The following is a 25,694-nucleotide window of genomic DNA, read 5'->3' on the forward strand; positions in this document are numbered from 1 at the left end:
GCTTATACAAGAGAAAGAAATTTCGATAAGCGTGAGTGAAAAGATACCCTATACACCAGATATTTTAAATTTGTTAAAATAAAACTCCTAAAGTCCTATTTACTTCATCAAATATACTCGAGCTTTAAAACAATGCAGCAACAATATTTCTAGAAATAAAGTTAATTATTTGCTTTCTTTGATGTATTTCAAAATACTCTGAAACATTAACACATTCATAAAATAAATTAGGAACCCGAGCTGCCTATTAAAAACTAATGATATTTATACAGTTCATGAACGTTGTTGACAAGATAAATAAAAATGGTGATGTCAACCGTAAGACCATACTCCATGATGCCCGGGGGTTGTTGCCCAATAGTTATCTTTACGGACTGTGAAGGAGAAGGGGGAGCATTGTTTCGCATGGCTAGTTGGCTGAGGGTACTTTACTCGTCGTCTAAGGATCAGAAGTTCGAATCTCTCTCACACCGACCCGCGTACGTGCGTGATTCCGTCTGTTCTTTGAAATATCGGTAAAAAACATATTCTATTTTTGTAATTTCATGGATTTTTCACAATTAAAAAATAACTTTATTTTTTCTTAATTCCAAAGGTTTCTTGTTTTCAGTTAACACTGGTTACAACTATATATATATCTTATCTTATCATACTTGTATGTATGTATACTGGGAAATTTTTGTTTGCAAGTCAAGCTTAAAGGACGGTATGTGCTTTGCTAGCCACAGAAACTCATTTCTAAGACGTACCACTGGGTGGTTAGTGGGTTAATATAAATATTCATATTTGCATATTTTAATGTTAGGGTACATTTATAAAAACATATACTCAAATACATCTTTTTTCTGTTGGTTATATATAATTTATATATAATGTAATATACAACAATATTCATGATCCAAGCTACTTGAATTTCTTGTGTTTCAACTCAGCTTAATTTTGGATTGTTTGGTGGTTTAATTAAAAAAAAAAGAAGAACGAATCCTTTGCAACCTAAAACACTTTCCGCGAAAATTCGAAACAAACCCTATTTCATGCACAATATAATGTTAAATTTCACGTGAAGTAAATTATCTGAAAAATAGTGAGTTAAACTCTGAAGTTAGTTTTATTTACGTATTATTGTTGAAAATAGTTCTCATTACACATTAACTTGTAATTAAACTAAAATGAGTTTGATACGAAAATAAAGTTCGCAATATGAAACAACTGAAACTTTTAAACTCCCGGCGATTTACTACTACAAGATAATTTCAGGGCAATTATTTATCGTTGGATGTTTGTGGTTATTATGTATCAGTGGTATCGTAGTGGTTATATTTGGCATGTTTAGTCATATATAAATTAAGTTATAACTGGCGATTTATTTAAATGCTATTAGTGCTACTGTGGTAGCTGGTAATGGTATAATTAAAATACTCTGAGATATTTGTGGTGGGAACACTCTTTTTACCACTTGCACTAGTAATGGTGTCAGATTAGTATAAAGTGAGCTTTCATCATTACAATGCCAAGGTATATGTGACAACTGGAATTGTAATAAATTTAGTAGTTAGGCCTATACCTCGGGAAAAAAAATTAAAAAGCAGTTTCCAAGTCAAAGTCATGGTCAAAGGTAACTTGGCTGACTAATTTGTACAGTTAGAAATATATTAATACTTTATTATTATTATTATTACTGCTATTACTGGCAGCAGTAGTGAATAACTGTAACTTAGCAATATTAATAGTATGCGGTAGTACACCTGCTCCTCATTTTAGCTCCGTAACAATTTAAATTACTTTTAGACTGTTAGTATGAATGATTTACATACCTGTAATCTGTAGGCTTAAATCATGATCAAAATTCAGAGAAATTTTTGACCTTACTATTCAAAAATTTGGCTAAATTTGTGTGAAAATATAAATTATAATTATGTTATACTGTTGGAAAACTATTTTAGTATTTAAATATTTACTATGCATTAAACTAAGATATAGAAAATAAATTTCATTTTATTTTGATCATTTATATAAACAGTACTACAAGTTATAATCAAACTCATTTATTGTTGTTATAAGACATTCTTTGTTCATGTTGTTGTTAATTAGTTTCATATTATTTAGGTCAGGGATTCCCAGACTGTGGGCCTGGCCACTTGGTTAAGGCACTTGACTCATAATCTGAGGGTTGCAGGTTCCCTGTCACACCAAACATGCTTGCCCATTCAGCAGTGGGAGGCATTATAAAGTGATGGTCAGTCCCACTATATAACTACAGTATTCATTGGTAAAAGAGTAAACCAAGAGTTTGCAGTGGGTGGTGATGACTAGCTGCCTTCCCTCTAGCCCTATACTGCTAAATTAGGGATGGCTAGTGCAGATAGTCCTTGTGTAAGTTTGTGTGAAATTCAAAACAAAACAAACCAAACCAAATCCAAACTATGGTGTGTGGAAAAAATTAATGTAAAAATTATATAATTTGTAATAAGCCCAAATTTAGCTTAGGTTTGTCAAACATTACAGTTCCTATTGCCCAACTGTTCCATAAAAAGCAGTCACATTATTCTAATTAATGGGTAAGAGTTAAAAATATTAAGTTGTATTACTTGTTGGTATTGATAATGTCAACGTTATAACAACATTTAAGGACAGTTAGAGGCTTGTTGGTCCTTTGAGAGTATTCCATTCACTTCAATAAAATAAAATGCACAAAGCCAGAATTTACTATTTAACTAATTATCAAACCTTTCCATGGGTCTGTCTCAAGCACAGAACAATAAAATATTAGATAACTCTTCTCTGTTAAAATTTAGATGTATCTCTTTGTTCCACCATTCTCACCAATTACAACGAAAGATGATGTAATCTTCTTAATTTTAAATGCCTCTTTCCCTAATTCTTTTTCATAAGAAAATTTCAGAAATCTTAAATGTCTCCACATGAGTCATGTCAGGTAACATTCTAGAAGCTCTCTTCTAAACCCTTTGAAGGAATTAAATGTCTTTCTTAATGTAATGCACTCAAGAATGAAGGTGATATTCCAAATGTACCTAACCATTAATTTCTACAATGAAATTATAACATTTTGACCAATTTGGCACTTCAGTAAGTACAACCTGAAATTATCTTTGCCCTGTTGCAAGCAATAACATATTGCCTGTATGGCTTGATAAGTAAAATGAACCAGAACACACAGGTTTTCTTGCAAAATGCCAGTAAGGTTATTTCCATCAAAACTGAACTTACAATTTGAATTATGAGATGCTGTGTTTTTATTATAATTATGAGCAATCTACCAATTGCCCATCTCATCAAATATTCCAAATCTATTTGTAAAGCAGTAGCTTAAATTTTAGATATTTCAGAATTTTTTAAAAATAACTACCAATAAAAAAAAAAAAGCAGATAAACATATTTCTTGTAGAAAGAAAATGGTAGCTGCAAGTTAAATACCAGGTTGGCTCGTAAATGTAAAGAAAAGCATCATAGGTTTAATAAATTTAAATTGATTGCTATGACAGGAGATTTAGAAGATTGTAAAGGATCAAAAAAGTTAGTGAAATAGGAAATCAGGACATCAAACAGAATGTATTGAAAGAGGTTAGCTAAAAATGTAATAATTAATAACAAAGTTTTCTTATATATATATATATATATATATATATATATTAGATTTTCTAATATATAATGTCAAGGGACAATAAAGAAAGGCTTGAATCTCATGATGATAAGATGGTTGACTTATTAAATTATTTTTCTTCTGTTTTTACTAATGGAGATTTAAACAATATTCATCATTGTGAACAGTAGACAGATGTAAAAATGCTAACATTAATTCCAAGCTGGTTAAGTAAAAAATTGGGAAGTTTAAAGAATGATAAGTAGATATTTCCTTGAGGGTTTTGAAGTAGGTTAAAGATTGGATATACGAGCCACTTGGTATTTTTTGTCAGTCCTTCAATAGTAGGTAGGTAACAAAGGATTGGAAATTAGCTAATGTAACTCCTAATTTTAAGGGAGTTGATAAAAATTGCCCCAGTAGTTATAGACCTATTAGTCTTTCATCAGTTGTGGGAAAAGTTTTAGAAAGTCTGTTAAAGGATGCTTTACAAAGCCATTTAACAAAGTTTACAATTATATTGGAGGGTCAACATGGTTTCACTACTGGAAAATCTTGCTTTACAAATATTTTGACATTCTTTGAAAAGATTACTGATTATGTAGATGAGGGTAAGGGTGTATAATTGGTGTGTCTGAATTTTCAGAAAGCATTTGACAAGTTGCCACCTGAAAGGTTTGTATAAAAATTATCTGTATAGTTGTGGGGGTAAGTTAGATAACTGGATAGATTGGTGAATAGATGGTTGAAAGATGATGGTTATAGAAGGAATTCAGTCAAACAAGATTAATGTCACAGGGTTCAATCTTGGAACCTCTGTTCTGTTTGGTTTACATCAATGAAGGAATGGTCAATAGCTGTTTCAACACGGGCTTGGTTACTAAGACCAACTTCATAACCATTTTGTGCTTATTAAAGTTTTAATTTTGTAACTTTTAAATTAGTAAGCATATGTTCACAAAATTTGGCAGCTTATCAGTAAATGTTATAAGGCTTTAGTACACAAAATATTCAGTTTTTTTTTTATTAAGTCTTAAGGTTTATTAAGCGGTGTTTTTCTACTGCCTTTTTCCTTTTCATGCTTTGACTATCCAACATGAAGTAATTTTCATTTTAAGAATAAAAATAGTTTTATACATCAGAAAATTGTCAAAATTTGTTTGTGAAATCCTTATAATATCCAGATAGTTTTATCAAACATTTCTTATGAAAAACACTTTGTGTTACCTGTTATTTTCACTAACAAGTCTCTTTATGGGTTTGATGAGATTTCTAACCACCATAAAAAATTTGAAATATAAATTATGTCTTTATTCATCATAGAATGACTACAAATTATAATACAAAAACATAAATATTTAGAATAAATAGCTAAATCTCATAACATTATACTTGCATAAAATTTGTATGAAATTTTGAACAGGCTATAGATTCAACTTATCATTACAAAATTTTGTCTTGTAAGAAAGAGATGTTACTGTTATATTTGAAAATGACAAATAAAACTACTTGTGGGACATTGAGTTTTTAATTGGTTATTCACATACATGGAAGTGTTTATGTACTCTTTCCAAAAATGGAAAGAGGTGAGTGGTGCTGCTATGTTTGATTCAGTACATGATTGATATCTCGGCAAATAGTAAAGTTTGGGAGGTTCTTATTTCATATTTTAGCTTGTCAGTATCAGTAACTTGAGTTCCTAATTTGTACAGAACTATAAACTTTGTTTTCGACATCACAAACATCTAATCTAAACCAGTGCTGCATATTCAACATATCATGTGACACACAAAAATTGATTTCTTGTAATATTCATTTTTAAATTAAAAAACAAAATAGTGTATAATATGAACACCTGGATTATAATCTACAGTGTGATACTAAACTTTATCATATAACTTCATGAAATTAATTGTTCTATAAAAATGTAAATGCAAGTTACAAACACAATGACACGGCCTTCAGATCATAACCCATTTAAATTTGTTGATAGTGTGAAGGTGTTGGTTGTTGCTGCTTTACAAAAGGATTTCAATCATCTTGTGAGTTGATAAATTGTAGATGGGTTTTAATTATAATAAATGCAAGACAATGTGTGTGGGTTATCATGATCTGAATTATTATTTTGATGGGAATAACGTTACCAGTGTCATGAAAGAAGGGATATTGGTGTAATGGTTGATCAATCTCTTAAGCCATCCAAGCAGTGTGCTAATGGTAGTGGTATACATACAATATTTTAGGTTGTATCTACAGAAATATTGAATACAAGCCTTAAAAAAAGTTATAATTTCATTGTACAGCTCACTGGTTACACCATATGTGGAATATTGTGTTCAGTCTTGGGCTCTTTATATTAAGGATGATGCTGAATTATTGAAAATGGTTTAGAGGAAATCTACTGGAATGACAGCTGGGATGGAAAGTTTGTTGTTTGAAGACAAGTTAAGATCTCTGAAATTGTTTTATCTTAAAGAAGAGATGGAAGGGATCTGATTAAGATGTTTAAGACTAAAAAGAATTGCTAGTGTTGAAGCATCACCCATTTTCATAACTAACAGTGAGAATATTAGGATTATGGGATACAAATATAAATTTTGACAGATTCTGAGTCATCTTCAACTAAGTTTAGTTTTTCTAACAGGTTGGTTGGCCTTCAGATGTGTTAAAGGTAGTAAATTTAAGTGAGGGTATAGACTAGTTTTCAGAGTTTTTTGTTCATTGGGTAAGACAATCAAGAATGACCAATAGCTTAGTTATTGTCTCCTAATATAATTTTAGAGAGTTTGATATTATGTTATCTGTAGTAACTCAATTTTTTGTAAGATAGGCCTTTTCCCCCCCTAAGTTTAAATAGTTTTTAATAAAATTAAGTGGAAGGTGTGTATATTAGACATTGCTTAGATATGTTAATAAGATTTATTGTAACTCAGTGTTAAAAACAATTCTTGTCTGTTATTGTGAATGATAAACTTCTAATATTTTTCTGTGTGTATGATGAATTATTATTTTAAAATTCCACTGTTGGAGTGAATTTAAATAGATACTTGGATATATTCACAATATTTTACAAATTATTCAACTGTTATCATTACTTTCTGGTCAAAGTAAGCTACCTATACAGATTGGGACAAAATCTAAACCAGTAATTTGTTTTCCTAAATTTTGATGTACTCCCTAGAAGGCTTATTTCAACTTGGAAGGGTTTATTTGAAGTTATGTATTTTCTACATACTTAATACTTTTATATTCACTACTCAGTACACTTTTGGTATTTATAATTCTTAGCTTTTCCATGGATGTTTTTCTATCTGTCTATGCATGGTTTTTAACATTTTATTTTATTAAGCTTATAATGTTAGTGTAGTTTTAAGTAGAACTGAAACATTCTTTAAAACAAGGCCAATTTCACAGCTAGAATTTTTAGTCTATTTGATTACAGTAACCACAGGGAGGTAAATATTTTCACAAAATATTAGAAACAAAACACTCCATCTGAATTCTATGGATGAAACTGGCACATAAGGATGTATGATTATATTGAGATCATTAATGATGTAGTTAGGGGAGGTTGACATGTAGACACACACACACACACACACACACACATTATTATTATTATTATTATTATTACCTGGCAAGAATTTCCATCTGAAATCTTCTGAGGAACACCTCAGAAGACAACCAGAGATGCTCGGAAACTGATATTCCCCTTTGCCCCATTTGAGTTTGGGATAGGGGCTATTATTAAATTTACAGTTTTTTGGCTTTCTATAGTTTCTTGCTATATGGTTAGTTTTCTGTTCTACACTATCAAATGGGGGTCATTCCATATCAAATCATCCAGGGGGCTGCAGGTGACTCCCATAGAATGCCTTGAAAAAATTCACATGTGCTCATCTACCCATATAATGAAACACTGCCAAAGATTAGATCAATATCTCTTATAGTTTCTGATTTACAGCCCTGTAAAATTTAATTAATTTTGTTTTATTTTTGGCGAATTCATTTTCGGGCAACTTTGGCTGCTTAAAGCTGCTAGAGTAATGGTGGTAGAAGGCTGAAATTTTCTACACTGACTGAATTAACCCCACAGAATTCAAAAATGGTCTCAAACCAATTTTATCTCTCTTGGGATTTTCATAGTGAGGCTGTAAAATCACCTGAAAACCCCATGTTGGGTTTTCGAGTGATTTTACAGCCTCACTATGAAAAGAGAGAGAAACTTTGTGTGAGACCATTTTTGAATTCTGTGAGATTAATTCAGTTAGTATAGCAAATTTCAGCCTTCTACCACCATTACTCTTGCAGCTTTAAACAGCCAAAGTTGCCTGAAAATGAATTCACCAAAAATAAAACAAAATTAATTAAATTTTACAGGGCTGTAAATCAGAAACTGTTAGAGATATTGATCTAATCTTTGGCAGTTTTTCATTATATGGGTAGATGAGCACATGTGAATTTTTACAAGGCATTCTGAAGGGGTCACTTGGAAAATTTTCCAAAATCTGGATGATTTGACATGGAATGACCCATGGTTGATTCAGATTTGTTGTCCATCAGGACAGCTGGAGGTGGGGGGATCTAAAAATCCAAGGCCTAGATTTTGCTATGGAAGGGGAGTGTTCCAAAAAAAACCACCCTACTTTCACTGGTGAAATGCTGAATAGTCTACCTGACTGGTGGTGGTGGACAGAATGAATGTGTGACTGGGTTAATGTGACATAGAATTCCTCATGTTACAGCACTGCTCTGAGGAAGATTTGACTAAGGGTGGATCTCCATTGTCATCACTTGATGAGGGGTAATGAAAGAAAAAAAAAACGTGTGTGTGTGTGTATGAAAGGTTGTTGGTTTGTTCTTTTAGCTGTGGAAAAGATACAGTGGAAGTGTCTACAAGTAGAGCATTTGGTGATTTTTCTCTCTCTTTTTGTAAGATTGACATGTAAAACAAAATTAATTAAATTTTACAGGGCTGTAAATTAGAAACTATTAGAGATATTGATCTAATCAGTGGGTTTTATTACTGAACTGAGAAAAAATAATATAGTTTGTACTTCACTTTTCACAGTTTTTTTTAGAATAGGCTTAGGAGTATTTCCTGTTTTGTACCTGGAAACAATTTATAATTAACTTTGATTTTACTTAAGGTTTAACAACTGGTCTAGATTGAGCTGATCACTTGTAAAAGTACACATACCATGTGTTCTCACAAGATTGAAGTTACCATTTGACAGTTTCAAAGTGATTATGATGTGTTTTCTGGTGGTGTTGAACTACATGTTACTGTGTGTTATACATACCATGATTAGACATTTAAATGGTTAAAAACAAAAAATTGGACCTTAGTCCATTATGTAGTTAAAAATGCAAAGCAAAACTTGTAATAAAAATATAAATGAAAAACAGTAAATATTAAATAGTTTAACTAATAGTGTTAATAAATCCTAATAACTAATAGTGTTAATAAATCCTAATAACTAATAGTGTTAATAAAACTTAACAGAATATATCTTACTCTTATTTATATACAAAATATATTTGATAATGCCAAGCAAGTCAAGCCAAGTGAATGGGTTTCTATAGTTTTGTATCACTTAATGTTGTAAATAAGTTAAGTTTTGGTGGTTAAAGCTGGTTGGAATTATTTTATAGATGGTTTAAAACATACAAGTTTTTATCCTCATTCATTTATTATTGACCAAGTTATCAACGAGACAAATTCGTGCTTTCAGGCAAGAGACAACCAAAAGCTACAAGAAGGTCATCTAAGAAGGAGGCACAAAACCAATTGAAAGATGAACCTAAATACACAAAAATGGATAAAAGTGCCTCAAGTTTAGGAATTTCAAGTATAACTCAGTATACCATTCAAACCAAAAAAGTGGACTGTACAGTATCAGAGGTATTTCCTGAAGTTCCTATTCCTGCACCTGATGAAGCTGCTTTGCCAAGTGGATCTAATGACAAGGAACGTGACACTCAACAAAATGGTAATGCATCCAAGATAGATACATTGTCATTTAAGAATTCATTGGACCTTTGAACTCTTTAAACTTTGTCAGTTACAACTAGTAAAATATATATTTTTTTAATTCTCACTTAAAGGTGGGAAAAATTTTAATCTAAAAACTTAGGATGTAGCAATCTTTTAATTGTACTTCAGAAGATGTTTACTTTGTCTATTAAATAGTACTACTAAAAATTAGTTTTTTTTCTATTTTGATACTAATTTATTTTAATTGTTAATTAAAGAATGAGAGCTTTTAATCTAATAATTTGGAACTTTAATTAATCATTAACTCCTTAAACCCAAAAGGATGCTGCCAGTGTCTCTCTGAAAATTCCAGTTTACCCATTGGATGGTGACAGAGTCCAATAACATTTAGGCCCAGGATGGCTCAGTGTGTTAAGGCGTTCAACTCGTAATCTGATGGTCTCGGGTTCAAATCCCCTTTGCACCAAACATGCTGGCCCTTTTAGCTATGGGGGCATTATAATGTGACAGTCAATCCCACTATTCGTTGGTAAAAGAGTTGGCAGTGGGTGGTGATGACTAGCTGCCTTCCCTCTACTTTTACACTGCTAAATTAGGGACGGCTAGCGCAGATAGCCCTCGTGTAGCTTTGTGCAAGATTAAAAAACAAACAATAACATTTATGTTTCTTTGTCTGAAAACTAATCCAAACTGTGTTATTCTCTACAAAATTAAGAAAAATTGAAATTTTATAAAGTATGGCAATAATTATTAGGAAATCGTGAAAGTAATGTGAGTAGAACTTGCATAAATTTAAATATTTTAAGCATCATCCTACATTCTATCAGAAATAGCAATTAACTTAGTAAGTAATGTAGACAAGTTAACATACCAACAAAACTAACTAGGAATATGCATTCTCAATAAACCCTGTAAAAAGAATAAAAAACAGTTGGTATGGGTAGATAAAGCACTGTAGAGGAGCGAACAACGTTTCAACCTTCTTCGGTCATCGTCAGATTCACAAAGAAAGAGGTAACTGACCAGTATCTAACATCTAAGTATGCCTTTCACATTCCTACACTTGATTACACAACCTCCTTCAAACATGTAGTCAGCTATCAGTCAGTTAACTCTTTCTTGGTGAACCTGACGATGACCAAAGAAGGTCGAAATGTTGTTTGTTCCTCTACATAGTTTTCTCTATCCATACTACCCGTTTTTACATATGTAATTTTCTCTACAAGTGGGTTTTATCGTTATTACAGATAAACCCTGTAATAATTAAGAGTATATTGATTCATCAGTTTGGTACCCTTACTGTTACTGAACATTTTGACCTTTAACACTTCATTTATTACCTAAACTTAAATTACAGACATACTGTCATACTGATTAGTGCATGTAACCCTTAAGTAACTTTTCATGAAAAAAAAGCAACAAAAAAACAAACCATTCTGATTATGATTTTATTATAGTTGGTTGTATTTAGAGGCATTTAAAAAATTACCTGTTTGTGTTTAAAGTTTTCTCTGTTTTAGAAATCAGATTAACGAGGTCTACGGAAGTAGGTGTTGTGTCACTGAGCTGTCAACCATCCCAGACTCAAGATCAGGAAAGTTCACAGAGGACAGAAATGAAAAATATTTCTCAAGCAAAACAACTGGGAAAGAAACAGAAATCTGTAGTTTTTAATTGCTCAACAAAAGCTAATCCCTCACCAAAATCAAAGAAAAAGCAAGTTATTCTGGTTTTGTAACCTACAACTAAAAAAAATTATTTTATAGCTTTCTGATCTATGTTTTTACACTTTTATTCTTTCTGTTTAGCACACATGATATTTAGAATTTTAAACTTGTTCATGAATGTTTTATTATATATCTGCATATAAATTTTAACATTTAACTTTATTAGGTATGTTCTTTTGAATAGAACTAAAATATGTTAGTCAATTATATTTTTTTTGAGTGTTTAATTTAAACTGTCAATGTTTCTGTTGTTTGTTTTACTAATTTTAAAATGTCTAAAACTGCACAGAAAATATGGAATACTTTCAGTGCCATTTGCTAATTTCAAAACTAAAAAAAAACTGTTTAAAAACGAAGGTGACCTGGCTCATTGTATGTATAAAGCTTGAATTGCACAGAGGCTGGAGTACATTATTTCATAACATTTTAAAGGGACAAAAGGGAGATTATTAGCCCATCAAGGATGTCCTAGCTCCTAACTGTAACTGCTCCTTACCACTCGTATTCATCCAATCTTTCCTTGAACTGTTAAATTTTCTGCCTCCACCACACTTGAAGGCAGCTTGTTTCAAAAGCTGATCACCCTGTTTGAATGGTTATACTGTTTAAACTGTAGATGACTCCTGGAATTTCAATTTGTTCCCTTGTTTTCACTGCTAAACACAAAGTGTGATGGATCTATATTATTAATACCCTTAATTTTACACACTTCAATCAAATCTCGTCTGACCCTTCTCTCCAGACAACACAAGTTTAGAGATTTTAGTCTTTCCTCATAGGACAGTTCTGTCATCCTAGATATCATTCTAGTGGCACTTCTATGAACCTCCTCCACCAGTTTAATGTTCTTCTTGAGGAAGAGAGCCCAAAATTGTACACAGTACTCTGAATGAGGCCTTACATGTGACCTATATATTAAACAATAATATCCCTTGTCTTGTATTCAGTGTTTCTGTAGATGCTACCCAAAATTCTATTAGCCATATTACTAGCTATAACATACCATTTAGATGATTTAATTGATATTTTGGTCACATCCACAAAATCTTTTTTTTCAATCACAGCATTTAATGTTTTACCATTTAAAATTGTAACAATAATGATTTATATCTCCTGGTAAGTCTAAAGACTGTGATACAGTTTAGCCACCACAAGAGTTACCATTTAAAATTGTAACAATAATGATTTATATCTCCTGGTAAGTCTAAAGACTGTGATACAGTTTAGCCACCACAAGAGTTACCATTTAAAATTGTAACAATAATGATTTATATCTCCTTGTAAGTCTAAAGACTGTGATACAGTTTAGCCACCACAAGAGTTACCATTTAAAATTGTAACAATAATGATTTATATCTCCTGGTAAGTCTAAAGACTGTGATACAGTTTAGCCACCACAAGAGTTACCATTTAAAATTGTAACAATAATGATTTATATCTCCTGGTAAGTCTAAAGACTGTGATACAGTTTAGCCACCACAAGAGTTACCATTTAAAATTGTAACAATAATGATTTATATCTCCTGGTAAGTCTAAAGACTGTGATACAGTTTAGCCACCACAAGAGTTACCATTTAAAATTGTAACAATAATGATTTATATCTCCTGGTAAGTCTAAAGACTGTGATACAGTTTAGCCACCACAAGAATTACCATTTAAAATTGTAACAATAATGATTTATATCTCCTGGTAAGTCTAAAGACTGTGATACAGTTTAGCCACCACAAGAGTTACCATTTAAAATTGTAACAATAATGATTTATATCTCCTGGTAAGTCTAAAGACTGTGATACAGTTTAGCCACCACAAGAGTTACCATTTAAAATTGTAACAATAATGATTTATATCTCCTGGTAAGTCTAAAGACTGTGATACAGTTTAGCCACCACAAGAGTTACCATTTAAAATTGTAACAATAATGATTTATATCTCCTGGTAAGTCTAAAGACTGTGATACAGTTTAGCCAACACAAGAGTTACCATTTAAAATTGTAACAATAATGATTTATATCTCCTGGTAAGTCTAAAGACTGTGATACAGTTTAGCCACCACAAGAGTTACCATTTAAAATTGTAACAATAAAGATTTATATCTCCTGGTAAGTCTAAAGACTGTGATACAGTTTAGCCACCACAAGAGTTACCATTTAAAATTGTAACAATAATGATTTATATCTCCTGGTAAGTCTAAAGACTGTGATACAGTTTAGCCACCACAAGAGTTACCATTTAAAATTGTAACAATAATGATTTATATCTCCTGGTAAGTCTAAAGACTGTGATACAGTTTAGCCACCACAAGAGTTACCATTTAAAATTGTAACAATAATGATTTATATCTCCTGGTAAGTCTAAAGACTGTGATACAGTTTAGCCACCACAAGAGTTACCATTTAAAATTGTAACAATAATGATTTATATCTCCTGGTAAGTCTAAAGACTGTGATACAGTTTAGCCACCACAAGAGTTACCATTTAAAATTGTAACAATAATGATTTATATCTCCTGGTAAGTCTAAAGACTGTGATACAGTTTAGCCACCACAAGAGTTACCATTTAAAATTGTAACAATAATGATTTATATCTCCTGGTAAGTCTAAAGACTGTGATACAGTTTAGCCACCACAAGAGTTACCATTTAAAATTGTAACAATAATGATTTATATCTCCTGGTAAGTCTAAAGACTGTGATACAGTTTAGCCACCACAAGAGTTACCATTTAAAATTGTAACAATAATGATTTATATCTCCTGGTAAGTCTAAAGACTGTGATACAGTTTAGCCACCACAAGAGTTACCATTTAAAATTGTAACAATAATGATTTATATCTCCTGGTAAGTCTAAAGACTGTGATACAGTTTAGCCACCACAAGAGTTACCATTTAAAATTGTAACAATAATGATTTATATCTCCTGGTAAGTCTAAAGACTGTGATACAGTTTAGCCACCACAAGAGTTACCATTTAAAATTGTAACAATAATGATTTATATCTCCTGGTAAGTCTAAAGACTGTGATACAGTTTAGCCACCACAAGAGTTACCATTTAAAATTGTAACAATAATGATTTATATCTCCTGGTAAGTCTAAAGACTGTGATACAGTTTAGCCACCACAAGAGTTACCATTTAAAATTGTAACAATAATGATTTATATCTCCTGGTAAGTCTAAAGACTGTGATACAGTTTAGCCACCACAAGAGTTACCATTTAAAATTGTAACAATAATGATTTATATCTCCTGGTAAGTCTAAAGACTGTGATACAGTTTAGCCACCACAAGAGTTACCATTTAAAATTGTAACAATAATGATTTATATCTCCTGGTAAGTCTAAAGACTGTGATACAGTTTAGCCACCACAAGAGTTACCATTTAAAATTGTAACAATAATGATTTATATCTCCTGGTAAGTCTAAAGACTGTGATACAGTTTAGCCACCACAAGAGTTACCATTTAAAATTGTAACAATAATGATTTATATCTCCTGGTAAGTCTAAAGACTGTGATACAGTTTAGCCACCACAAGAGTTACCATTTAAAATTGTAACAATAATGATTTATATCTCCTGGTAAGTCTAAAGACTGTGATACAGTTTAGCCACCACAAGAGTTACCATTTAAAATTGTAACAATAATGATTTATATCTCCTGGTAAGTCTAAAGACTGTGATACAGTTTAGCCACCACAAGAGTTACCATTTAAAATTGTAACAATAATGATTTATATCTCCTGGTAAGTCTAAAGACTGTGATACAGTTTAGCCACCACAAGAGTTACCATTTAAAATTGTAACAATAATGATTTATATCTCCTGGTAAGTCTAAAGACTGTGATACAGTTTAGCCACCACAAGAGTTACCATTTAAAATTGTAACAATAATGATTTATATCTCCTGGTAAGTCTAAAGACTGTGATACAGTTTAGCCACCACAAGAGTTACCATTTAAAATTGTAACAATAATGATTTATATCTCCTGGTAAGTCTAAAGACTGTGATACAGTTTAGCCACCACAAGAGTTACCATTTAAAATTGTAACAATAATGATTTATATCTCCTGGTAAGTCTAAAGACTGATACAGTTTAGCCACCACAAGAGTTACCATTTAAAATTGTAACAATAATGATTTATATCTCCTGGTAAGTCTAAAGACTGTGATACAGTTTAGCCACCACAAGAGTTACCATTTAAAATTGTAACAATAATGATTTATATCTCCTGGTAAGTCTAAAGACTGTGATACAGTTTAGCCACCACAAGAGTTACCATTTAAAATTGTAACAATAATGATTTATATCTCCTGGTAAGTCTAAAGACTGTGATACAGTTTAGCCACCACAAGAGTTACCATTTAAAATTGTAACAATAATGATTTATATCTCCTGGTAAGTCTAAAGACTGATACAGTTTAGCCACCACAAGAGTTTAAATGTCATTTACAGACTTCAATACTTTGTTAGTTATTCCACAGTCAATATCATTAACAAACAGCACAGAACCCTGTGGTACACACCTTGTAACTGTGACCCAGATAGGTTCAACTTCATTTATTTCTGCTCTTTGCTTTCTACTTTCTAGCCAATCTTCATTTTCTTTCTAATTTAATAACATGAACTTGTATTTCATTGTTTTTAAGATTGCAAGAAAGAAAAATCATTTTGGACTATAAAAATCTTGGTATTTATATATACTATATTTTGCTTAGTAAATATACTTTTTTTACTTAAATATTTGGTTTTTCTGGAAGGTTGTAATAGTTTAATACTAAAACCTTGATTTAATAAAGTATTTTTTTAGTAACTAAAATATAGTCTATTAAAAGAACTGATTAGTATTAATAAAAAAACTTATTGTGTATTATTATGTTAGACTTGTTGACTTGAAGATAAATTTCTTAAATTTGCAGGGGGGGGGTTAATTACAAAGTTTAAATCATGTGTACAAGGTTTATAAAAAGATGTGTTGCTAAGATTATATTAATGTTGACTTTTTTTTGAAATTCTAATATCCCATTTCTGAATGATAATGAGAAATATTTATGGAACACCTATAGTGCATATACTATTGCAACAGGACATTGGTAAAAGATTGTGTTATCACATTTGTTGATTTGGATAAAAAATTTATTGAAGTACTACTTTATGAATTTATCTCCTTATGTTTAGTATCAAACTGTGGATTATAGTTCACATTTTTATGTTGTACATTATTAAATTTCTTAATTTTGAAAGTGAATATTAAACACATGCTATGTTGAATGCAGCAGTAGTTCATGTTAGATGGTTGTGATGTCAAAATACAAATTATACAGGTTTGTACAAATTAGAAACTTGTAATACTGATAAACTAGAATATAAAATAACCTATTATCTTTTCTATTTGCTGAACTGTCACTGTATTTAGTGTATCAAACACAGCAACTCTTTCCATATTTGAAAACTGTACCATATATACACTTCTATATATGATGGGAATAACCAATTGGAAGCTCAGAATGCCACCTTAGTGATTTTTTTAGCCATTTTCTAATATAACAAAGTCCTCTTTTTTTTCTTTTTTTTTTCAAGGTAAATCTACATACTGGTATGTTGAGTTTTTAGCCAGTTTGAAATTCCATATTTTTAAAAATTCAAATAGATCTTATTTACTAACCTTGATACATTATAACAGACTTCTGTGGTAAATTGTGACTTTTTGCTTGTTAAAATGTATATGTAAAACCTAAAAATAAAGCTCATTTTATGTCCTCCATGTGGAAAATTTTGTTAAGGCTTAACAAGTTATAACAAGCAGTGACTAAATTCAAGGGTCGTAACTAGAAGAGATAATTGATTTCTTTCTTTCTTTAATGTTCCATGCTTAAGAAAAATACATTTAAAAACTTGTGTGTAAATAGTAATAATCTACATGCATATACAATTTATAATAATTGAAATGTGACTATCTTTTACCCAATGCTAGTTCACTAAAACACAGCCAAGATACATCACTGTGTAAAAACTAAAGGTCAGTTGTATATTGTAAGATATAGTAACATGAGTGCATCTGCACCATGCCATTGTAATTTTATCGTTAACCAGATATGGATAAAAGGTGAATATAATAAAAATAATAAATCTGTATAAATGTATAATGTTAAGAGACTTAAGCTATTTAGGTTAAATGTTTGTTTTCGTTTTATAATTTGTAGTCATTCAAGAACAGAAAAGGTATAATTTATATTAATATCCTGATATTATAAGGTGGTCAAATTGACTGAACCCATATAGAGATTAGTTGGTGAAAATAACAAAATATGAAGTTTTTCCTTAAACATTTGATAAAACTGTCTGGATGCTGTACAAATTTTGCACATGAAATTTGAAGATTTTCTCATGCATAAGTGTTTTATTCTTAAAATGAAAATTACTTCATGTTGGATAGTCAACGTGTAAAAAGGAAAAGGGCAGGAGAAAAACACTGCTTAAAAAACCTTAAGACTTAATAAAAAAAATTGTACATTTTGTGTACTAAAGCCTTGTAACATTTACTGATAGGCTGCCAAATTTCATGAACATATGTTTACTAATTTAAATGTTATAACAATAAAACTATATCAAGCACTAAATGGTTACAAGGTTGATACCATGGATGGAGCCTGTGCTAAAAGGGCTAAGTAAATAATTACTTGTAAGAAGCTTTACAGTTTCTGAAAAAATGTACACACAGTATAAACCCTCTTTTTGTGAGACATCATTGTGTCAAAGTGCATGAGTCAATGTTTTATGTTATATTAATGAGTTTTTCAATTTGTGATTATAAATATGTATAAATTAAAAAATAGACCATTATATTTTGTTTACTGACTAGGAAACCCACCAAAGAGGCTCGGACAAAACCTTTAACAGACTATTTCCCTGTCAGGAGAAGTGAAAGAAAGCCTCACACTGCTTTAATGGTAATTCTAGATTTTTACTTTTGTAGAGTGTTTTTTGGGTTTTTATCAAGATTTTTTTAAGAAATGTGGATTGTCAATATTTAAGTTTTGTATAATCTACAAATTAATTTATTTTATGTACAGAAGTGTAAAAAAAAATAACAAGAAAGAAATGCAGTTTTATTACAGTCTCTGTAGCTATGAGTATTATGAGTACTCAACTATTAAGAATTTTTATGATGTATGTATTCTAAAGTGTAGCATTATTATACCTAATAAATGTCAAGGTTTATTTTTGAAGTAGTATTTTGATTGAAAAAAAATTAACATTTTGCAGTTAGTTGAAAGATTAACTGAAAAAAAAGTTTATTTTTTTATATTTTTTTAAATAAAAATTTCAAGAAAAAGTTATGGAGTTAATACTTTGCAGAAGGACAAGGTAAAGGAAGTGGAAGAGGCCATTTTAAATGAGGTAGAGAAAGGATTTGAGGTATGTGTTTGTAAGGGAATTGTATTTTCAAGATTGCTGGTATAGGTATTCACATTTTAATTGAAATAAAATACAGAACAATGTTTCAACCTTTTTAGGTCATATTCAGTCTTTGTCTTTTATGGTTAACCACAAGTCCCACAATTTCCCTTAAAGAATATTTCTCTGTATGGTTAGCCATAAGGCCCACAGTCTCCCATAAAAATCTTTTTCATTATGGTTAACCATGAGGCCCACAGTCTCCCATAAAACCTTATCTGTGTGTCATTAGCTATGGGGCCCATAGTCTTCCATAAAACCATTTCTTTGCATGGTTACCCTTGAGGCCCACAATCTGTTGTAAAAAAAATTATCTCTGTATGGTTAGCCATGAGGACCACAATCTCCCATAAAATCCTTTCTCTGTATGGTTAGCCATGAATGCCACAATCTCCCATAAAATCCTTTCTGTGTATGATAGTCCTAGAGACTCACATTGTCCTATGATAACATATCTCCCATAAAATCCTTTCTGTGTATGATAGTCCTAGAGACTCACATTGTCCTATGATAACATATCTCCCATAAGAATATTTCTCTGTATCGTTAGCCATGAGGCCTTCAGTCTTTCAGAAAATCCTTTCTTTGTATAGTTAGTTGTAAGGCACATAGTATTAATAAATTCCTTTCTCTGTATTGCTGTCTGCGAGGTCCACAGTCTCCTATGATAACCTATCACTGTTTGGTTCACCATAAGGCCCACATTCTCCATTAAAACCCTATCTCTGTATGGTTAACCTTAAGGGCCATAGTCTCCCATGAAAACATTTCTTTATTGTTAGCAATGAGGCCCAGTCTCTCATAAAACCCTATATTTGTATGGTTAGCCTGAAGACCCACAGTTTCTGATAAAACCTTATTTCTGTATGGTTAGTTGTAAGGTCCACGGTCTCCCATAAAATTCTTTCTCACTGGTTACCCACGAGGCCACAGTATTTCATAAAGTCCTTTCTCTGTATGGTTATCCTTGAGGTCCACAGTCTCCCATAAAACCATATCTCTTTATGGTTGGCCACAAGGCCCACAGTCTCTGAAAGAAACCTCTGTTCCTGCAGAGCTATCCTTGAAATAGGTGAACTCTTTCAGAAACTTTTATTACATGTAGGCTTTTTGACATCGGCATTCTTATAATTGATGTTGTAATGTTAATTAAGCAGTTGATAGAATTTGTTTTGATTTATGAAATCGAGCTGTTTATTTATGATTACTGTGTTGATATATTTAGATAAGAAAATAGACAAACCAAAATATATGAGAATCTCGAGTGTGTTTATTAGAGAATGTTGAAACTAATATTGCAGACTAGTTTTGTTAATATCACTGATTGAAATATCAAAACTAAGAAATGCTAGACAAGTAATTTATTTTACTGGTTAAACCTTTTTCCTTGCTTTAATGGATGCTGTAAGTTTTATTTGTATGTATGTTTATTCATGTTGCTATAATAACTGATTTAAGTTCAATGGCTACAGAATTAAGTGAGGTATTAGAGGCTATTTTGTGTTACATTTAAAACAATGTCTTTCTGTTCAGTTGTAGTGGAACAGAGCTAACTATTCTGTGCAGAATGTTTATAATTTATAACTTAAAATGACAAACCTAATATAAAGTTAATTAAGTTGTATTTTTAGTTATTAATATTTATTACTTAATTTTAGTGTGAAATGTCCCTTTCTATTGTCAGTTTCCACTATTTTATATGTATTTCATTATAGCATTTACCAACATTGATAAAAGTGTGTTTTTTAGTTTTTAACTCTGTCTTTTCTAAATGTGAAGTGGTTTCTGTTATCTTTCTTAACACTTCTCTAACATACTTAAATTATGTACACATTTTAAAAACAGCTTCATTACATTATTGCTGCTTGTGTAGGTCGTACAAACATTTTTCTTTCCATCAGGAATTAGTTTGAGTGACTAGCTAGAAAAATTCTAAGCTGTAAGTTCATCCAACTTAATCTCTTATTCCATTTGGATATGATTTGTTTTTAACCTATGCACACACTATTATGTATGTGACAAGATGACAGCCTTTTTATTAATTAGGTAGCTGGTTCTGAGTTGAATGCATCTTAATATATTGGTGGTTTTTTTCTCATTTTGGGTGACAGATTGCAGGTTTTATTAATATGATGACATGTTCAGTCATTAACTTATGACTTTATTTATTTTAAGTTTGCAAAACTGCACCTAGAAGGAAAACTATATACATATTTTAAACTTAATGTTCATTTAGTATTGTCAAATTATTAGTCCTGTTACAAGACTGTGGGTTAAGTTTGAAGGTTATATATATGTAAAAATAGCTTGTTTGGGTTGAGAAAATATTTTACGTCAAGGAGCGAATACCTAGACAGAAAGCAAAATCAACCAACAAAAGTAAATATATATCACAAATCAAAAAATCACGAAACCATATACTGCTGCATACCATATATTCCTGACATCAGCAGAAAAATAACCAACATTTGGCAAAAACTAGTAACAAAATATGACATTCCAGTTAATACCAAATTTATTTAAAAACCAGGCACAAAACTGAAGTCTATACGATGTAAAAACTACACTGACAAACACCACACCAACATTATTTATAAAATACAATGTGATAACTGCCACGACTTCTATATTGGAGAAACAAGTAGAAAAATGGAAACAAGATTCAAAGAACATAAAAAGTCACCTTCACACGTTTTCAAACACTGCAAGCCAAATAAACACAACATAACCATAAAAAACACTCATACTAAATAAGGAAATAAACATAAACAAATGCAAAATTAAAGAAGCCTTACTTATACAACAACTTAAATCCAAAATAAACCAATACAAAGGAACAGCTTTATATCTATATTAAAATAATAAAATAAATAATATAAAATTATATATTCAAACATCTAACACTGCCCTCTACATTTCGACACTCAGTTACACAACCCCTTTCACACGTGTGGTCAGCTTTTGGTCAGTTACCTCTTTCTTTCTTTGTGAACCTGACGATGACCGTAGAAGGTCAAAATGTTGTTATATTTTTGTTCGCTCCTCTACGTATAATATTTTCTCAACCCAAACAAGCCGTTTTTACATGTATTTTTCTCTACAAGTGGGTTTTCTCTACATCACTAAGTTTGAAGGTGATTGTAACTTTTTGAGTTTCAGAGTGAATCCCATTTATTAAGAATTTTATTAATAGATTTATAAAAATATTAAAAATCTGAACAAGTATTTTTAGGAAGAAAATGAACCTGTGTGGAAACGAAATGTTTAAGATGTTTGTAAGCTTGAAGCTTGATGTTATTACATTAAGAAATACGATTTATTTGTTTGTAAAAATCTTGAGTTGTAACACTGTCAGGTAAAAGAGTTTATTGGGAAAGGACGAGGCGTGATCACCAATAAAAACATCAAACGAGGAGACTTTGTACTGGAGTACTGTGGTGAGCTTATCTGTTTAGAAGAAGCAAAGAAACGAGAGAAGATATATGAAAAAGATGATGCAGTAGGATGCTATATGTATTATTTCTCTTATAAAAATAACCGATACTGGTGAGTATCATTTGTTATAAACCTATTTGTATTTTAGCATATTTATTGCCAACTCTCTGCTTTTGTAAATTGTGTGCAACTGTTCTGATGACATGTTTGTTTGTTTTGTATATGACCAATATGTACACCATTTTCAAATTAATTTTTGCAAGATTTTTGATGAATTAAATTCTTTTGAAGACTAAATTTGCTGCAACCATTCCAGTGTTATAAGTTTTTATTTTATAACAGGTGGAAACATTTCTCAACTTTCTTAGAGAAATTAGGCTGAGAAAAAGTAATTTGTAATTCAAACTTTATTAAATAATTTTCCAAATACTGAACTGAATTGAACAATTAAAAGTGGCAAATTTAATTATTAAAGAGAAATAGCTCTGTTTTTCTATTTTAATATAAAAGTAGTGAAACTGTAAATTTATGAAAAATGTGTGCTAGAGGCTTGGTTATTATACAGAAAGTGGTAGTTAAAAAACAAAGCATCCCATCTTGTATAGTTTCAGTAACACAGTTTTCATTAATGAGCACAACTAATTTTTTTTTCTGTATTTATGGCTTTTATTTCTGTTATTTTTTCTATTTTAATGATTTTGTAACCTTACTTGGTTTTCTTAAAACCATTGATTTTCATTTTTAGTGTTATGTAGATATTTTAAAACTTGAGTTTTTTATTTTAATACTATAATGGGTATTTATAACAAACCATATGTTCTCTGAACACTAATCTTTCTTGTGGGAATAATAGCATAGTTCTGTTTACATAAAAGCCTTTAAGAGCAGCTAATATTTAACATAAATCTATAAAAACATAATTTTTACCAACAGACCAAACGTGTTCTTCCCTCACGTTAATATTCCAAGGTAACGTTATTAAAGCAATTACAGTTTGAACGTTCAGGAAACTAAATAATTTTCAATGTTTGTTGGAAAAATACAGGTTTTATTATTATTGGGATGTATTATTGGCTCAAACTGAAAATTGAAAACCTTAGCTATAATACAGTGGTTTTTGATGTCAAGTCTACTCAAAGTGTGACTTTATAATAACATTAGACGTTTTCTGTTTGTGTACTACGTAGCATGAAAAATCAAGATATAATAAGCCATTGGAAATGTATATAAAATATATATTGGAAATGTATATAAAAAGTGATTAGTTATTGTTTAAGATGGTTTGAGCACAACATAATTTACTAATTAATTTCAGATACATTGTAATAGAGTTCTACTACTCAATTAGCAGTGCATTAATTTGGCAACTTCATATAGCAGGGCAGGAAGTGAGTGTAGTGCAAAAATTAAATATAAAATAAGATATAATATGGTGTGTTTAGCAGTAGGTACTTTATTTAAAATAGCTCCTTGAATCAGTTTTAGGAAATAGTTGTTTTTTAGTATTATTTATGAGGTGAAAAATAATTACATTGTACATTTTTTATTTTGTGTTTAGTTTTGAGATGTGATATATGCTTTCAATGCTTTTTGATGTTATAAATAATAATTTCAGCGTGGATGCTACTAAGGAATCGGGAAGGTTAGCCCGTCTTGTTAATCATAGTAAGCATGGAAACCTGAAGACTAAATCCTTCTTGGTCCAGGGCATTCCACGCTTGATTCTAGTGGCTAAACGAGACATTGAACCTGGAGAAGAACTACTTTATGATTATGGAGACCGAAGCAAATATTCCCTACAGTCTCATCCATGGCTAGCTTTATGAAAAAAATGGTTTTTCACCATAATATTTATGGCCACATTCCCCAATTTAGAGACATGAGTTTTAATAGAAACACAATAATTTTGTACTTGGTATTTTATCCTGCACAAACCAGGGGGACAAAAAAAAGAAACTGTGAAAGCTACAATTTCCGTATGAATACCAGGTTTTCTGCATATGTTATAGTTTCATTAACACTCAAAGCTAGGAGGTTTTAAAAATAACTCTCTGCATTTTAAGGATCTGTATGTACTTATTTACAAATCTCACCTGTGGTTGAGATGTAGTGAAATCCACAAACAAGAATATGACCTCACTTTGTGTTTGTGTGTGTATGTTTTTAATAACAACTGTTGTATTTCTTAAACTATGATAGACCAATAACCTTTTTTCTTAAACTTTTGGAACATCTTTCATTTTAAATGCTTGGTTTGTAACTGAAAGATAAGAAAGTGATTTGTGTGTTTAATTTGTCCATCTTAAAAAAACTTCAATAATCCTAGATTTTCTGTATTAATAACAGTGTCTGGGTTACTACAAAATATAATTTTATTTTATTTTAATATGTTGTACAGTGAAATCTGATGTCCACTTTTTTCATTGGTCATCTTGTGTTCTTTTTTTTATGCACTTTTGCTGTTGAAATTAAAACATACAAAGTAATCTTACAATAAAATTCTGACCATTGTTATATTGTCTTATTTTTGACATTGCTCTGATGAAGTGAGACAATTCAACAAAATGAGTTGTAATTACTATATACAAGCTTGAATAAAAGTTGGATACTAGTGACAAATCACAAGTGAGCATAGTTAAGTGCAGCAGGGGTAGAAATGAATATTGACTGTCACTGGTTCTAGAGTAAACAGTACTTCAGTGTATGACGGGTTACGTCTGCAACTTGGGTATATTCAATATTATCTGGAAAACAAACCTGTCCTAAGCTGTACAAGTTAATAGATTAATATAAAGTAGTTTTGCCTTGCCTATTACATGTTGACAAAAATATTTTCTCAAACTAAGCAAGAATTATTAAATGACAGAAATATTGTATTAAAAATTATTATGAATATTTGTGTAGTATAGGTGATGTGGTTCTTTATTTTTTCTTAGGAAAATAATGAACATACTGGGTCTCACACTGTTTTCCTTTTTAATTTTGCTTCAATTTCTTCTCAGTTTATGCAGCTGTTTTTAAATAGAATTTAACTTGGAGTAAAGCAATAAAATCAAATTATAAATCATGTAATTTTAAAAGCTGTTCGGGTATGTTTTGTCTTGTTACTATTCCTCACCCAAAGAAACTTGCACTATTGAAGTTAATTTATAGTGTGTTACAAAGCTGAATGAAAATATGGTATGAACAGTTGATTCTGTACAAGTTCTAGATTAACTTTGTTGACATGTTTATTTTACGTTTATAGTGTGTATATATATGTATGTATGTTTTTTTTTGGATTTGAATTTTACAAGTATATAGAATTAAATTTACAACATTTGTAATTTGAATGTGTAACGTTTTGTTGTATATAGTTGTCTAAGTTAAAATAGAGAAACAAATCCAGTGACGTTATTTAGAAAAAAAGACAAAACATTTTTTAACCAATGAATTTTTGTCTCGTTATTTCAAGTATAGAAAGTAGCACTTTCTCCGAT

The 25,694-nt window shown here is 30.7% G+C and overlaps 1 protein-coding gene across 5 annotated transcripts; it reads left to right on the plus strand.

Annotated features, from left to right (window-relative positions):
• Positions 1-402: 402 nt before the first annotated feature.
• Set8 (SET domain containing 8) lies at positions 403-25,646 on the plus strand. 5 transcript variants are annotated; one of them, XM_076508522.1, is made up of 7 exons: positions 403-515; positions 9,337-9,594; positions 11,120-11,315; positions 18,185-18,272; positions 18,682-18,741; positions 22,136-22,326; positions 23,831-25,646. In XM_076508522.1, the coding sequence occupies exons 2-7, from the start codon at positions 9,420-9,422 to the stop codon at positions 24,039-24,041; spliced, it is 921 nt and encodes a 306-aa protein (XP_076364637.1). In that variant the 5' UTR covers positions 403-515; positions 9,337-9,419; the 3' UTR covers positions 24,042-25,646. The 5 variants fall into 5 exon arrangements, with proteins under 5 accessions (XP_076364637.1, XP_076364634.1, XP_076364633.1 ...); XM_076508518.1 differs by lacking the exon at positions 403-515 and adding an exon at positions 1,230-1,615; XM_076508520.1 differs by lacking the exon at positions 403-515 and adding an exon at positions 1,230-1,515.
• The last annotated feature ends 48 nt before the right edge of the window (positions 25,647-25,694 follow it).

Source organism: Tachypleus tridentatus, chromosome 6 (genome assembly GCF_004210375.1).
Source record: "Tachypleus tridentatus isolate NWPU-2018 chromosome 6, ASM421037v1, whole genome shotgun sequence".
NCBI lineage: Eukaryota > Metazoa > Arthropoda > Merostomata > Xiphosura > Limulidae > Tachypleus > Tachypleus tridentatus.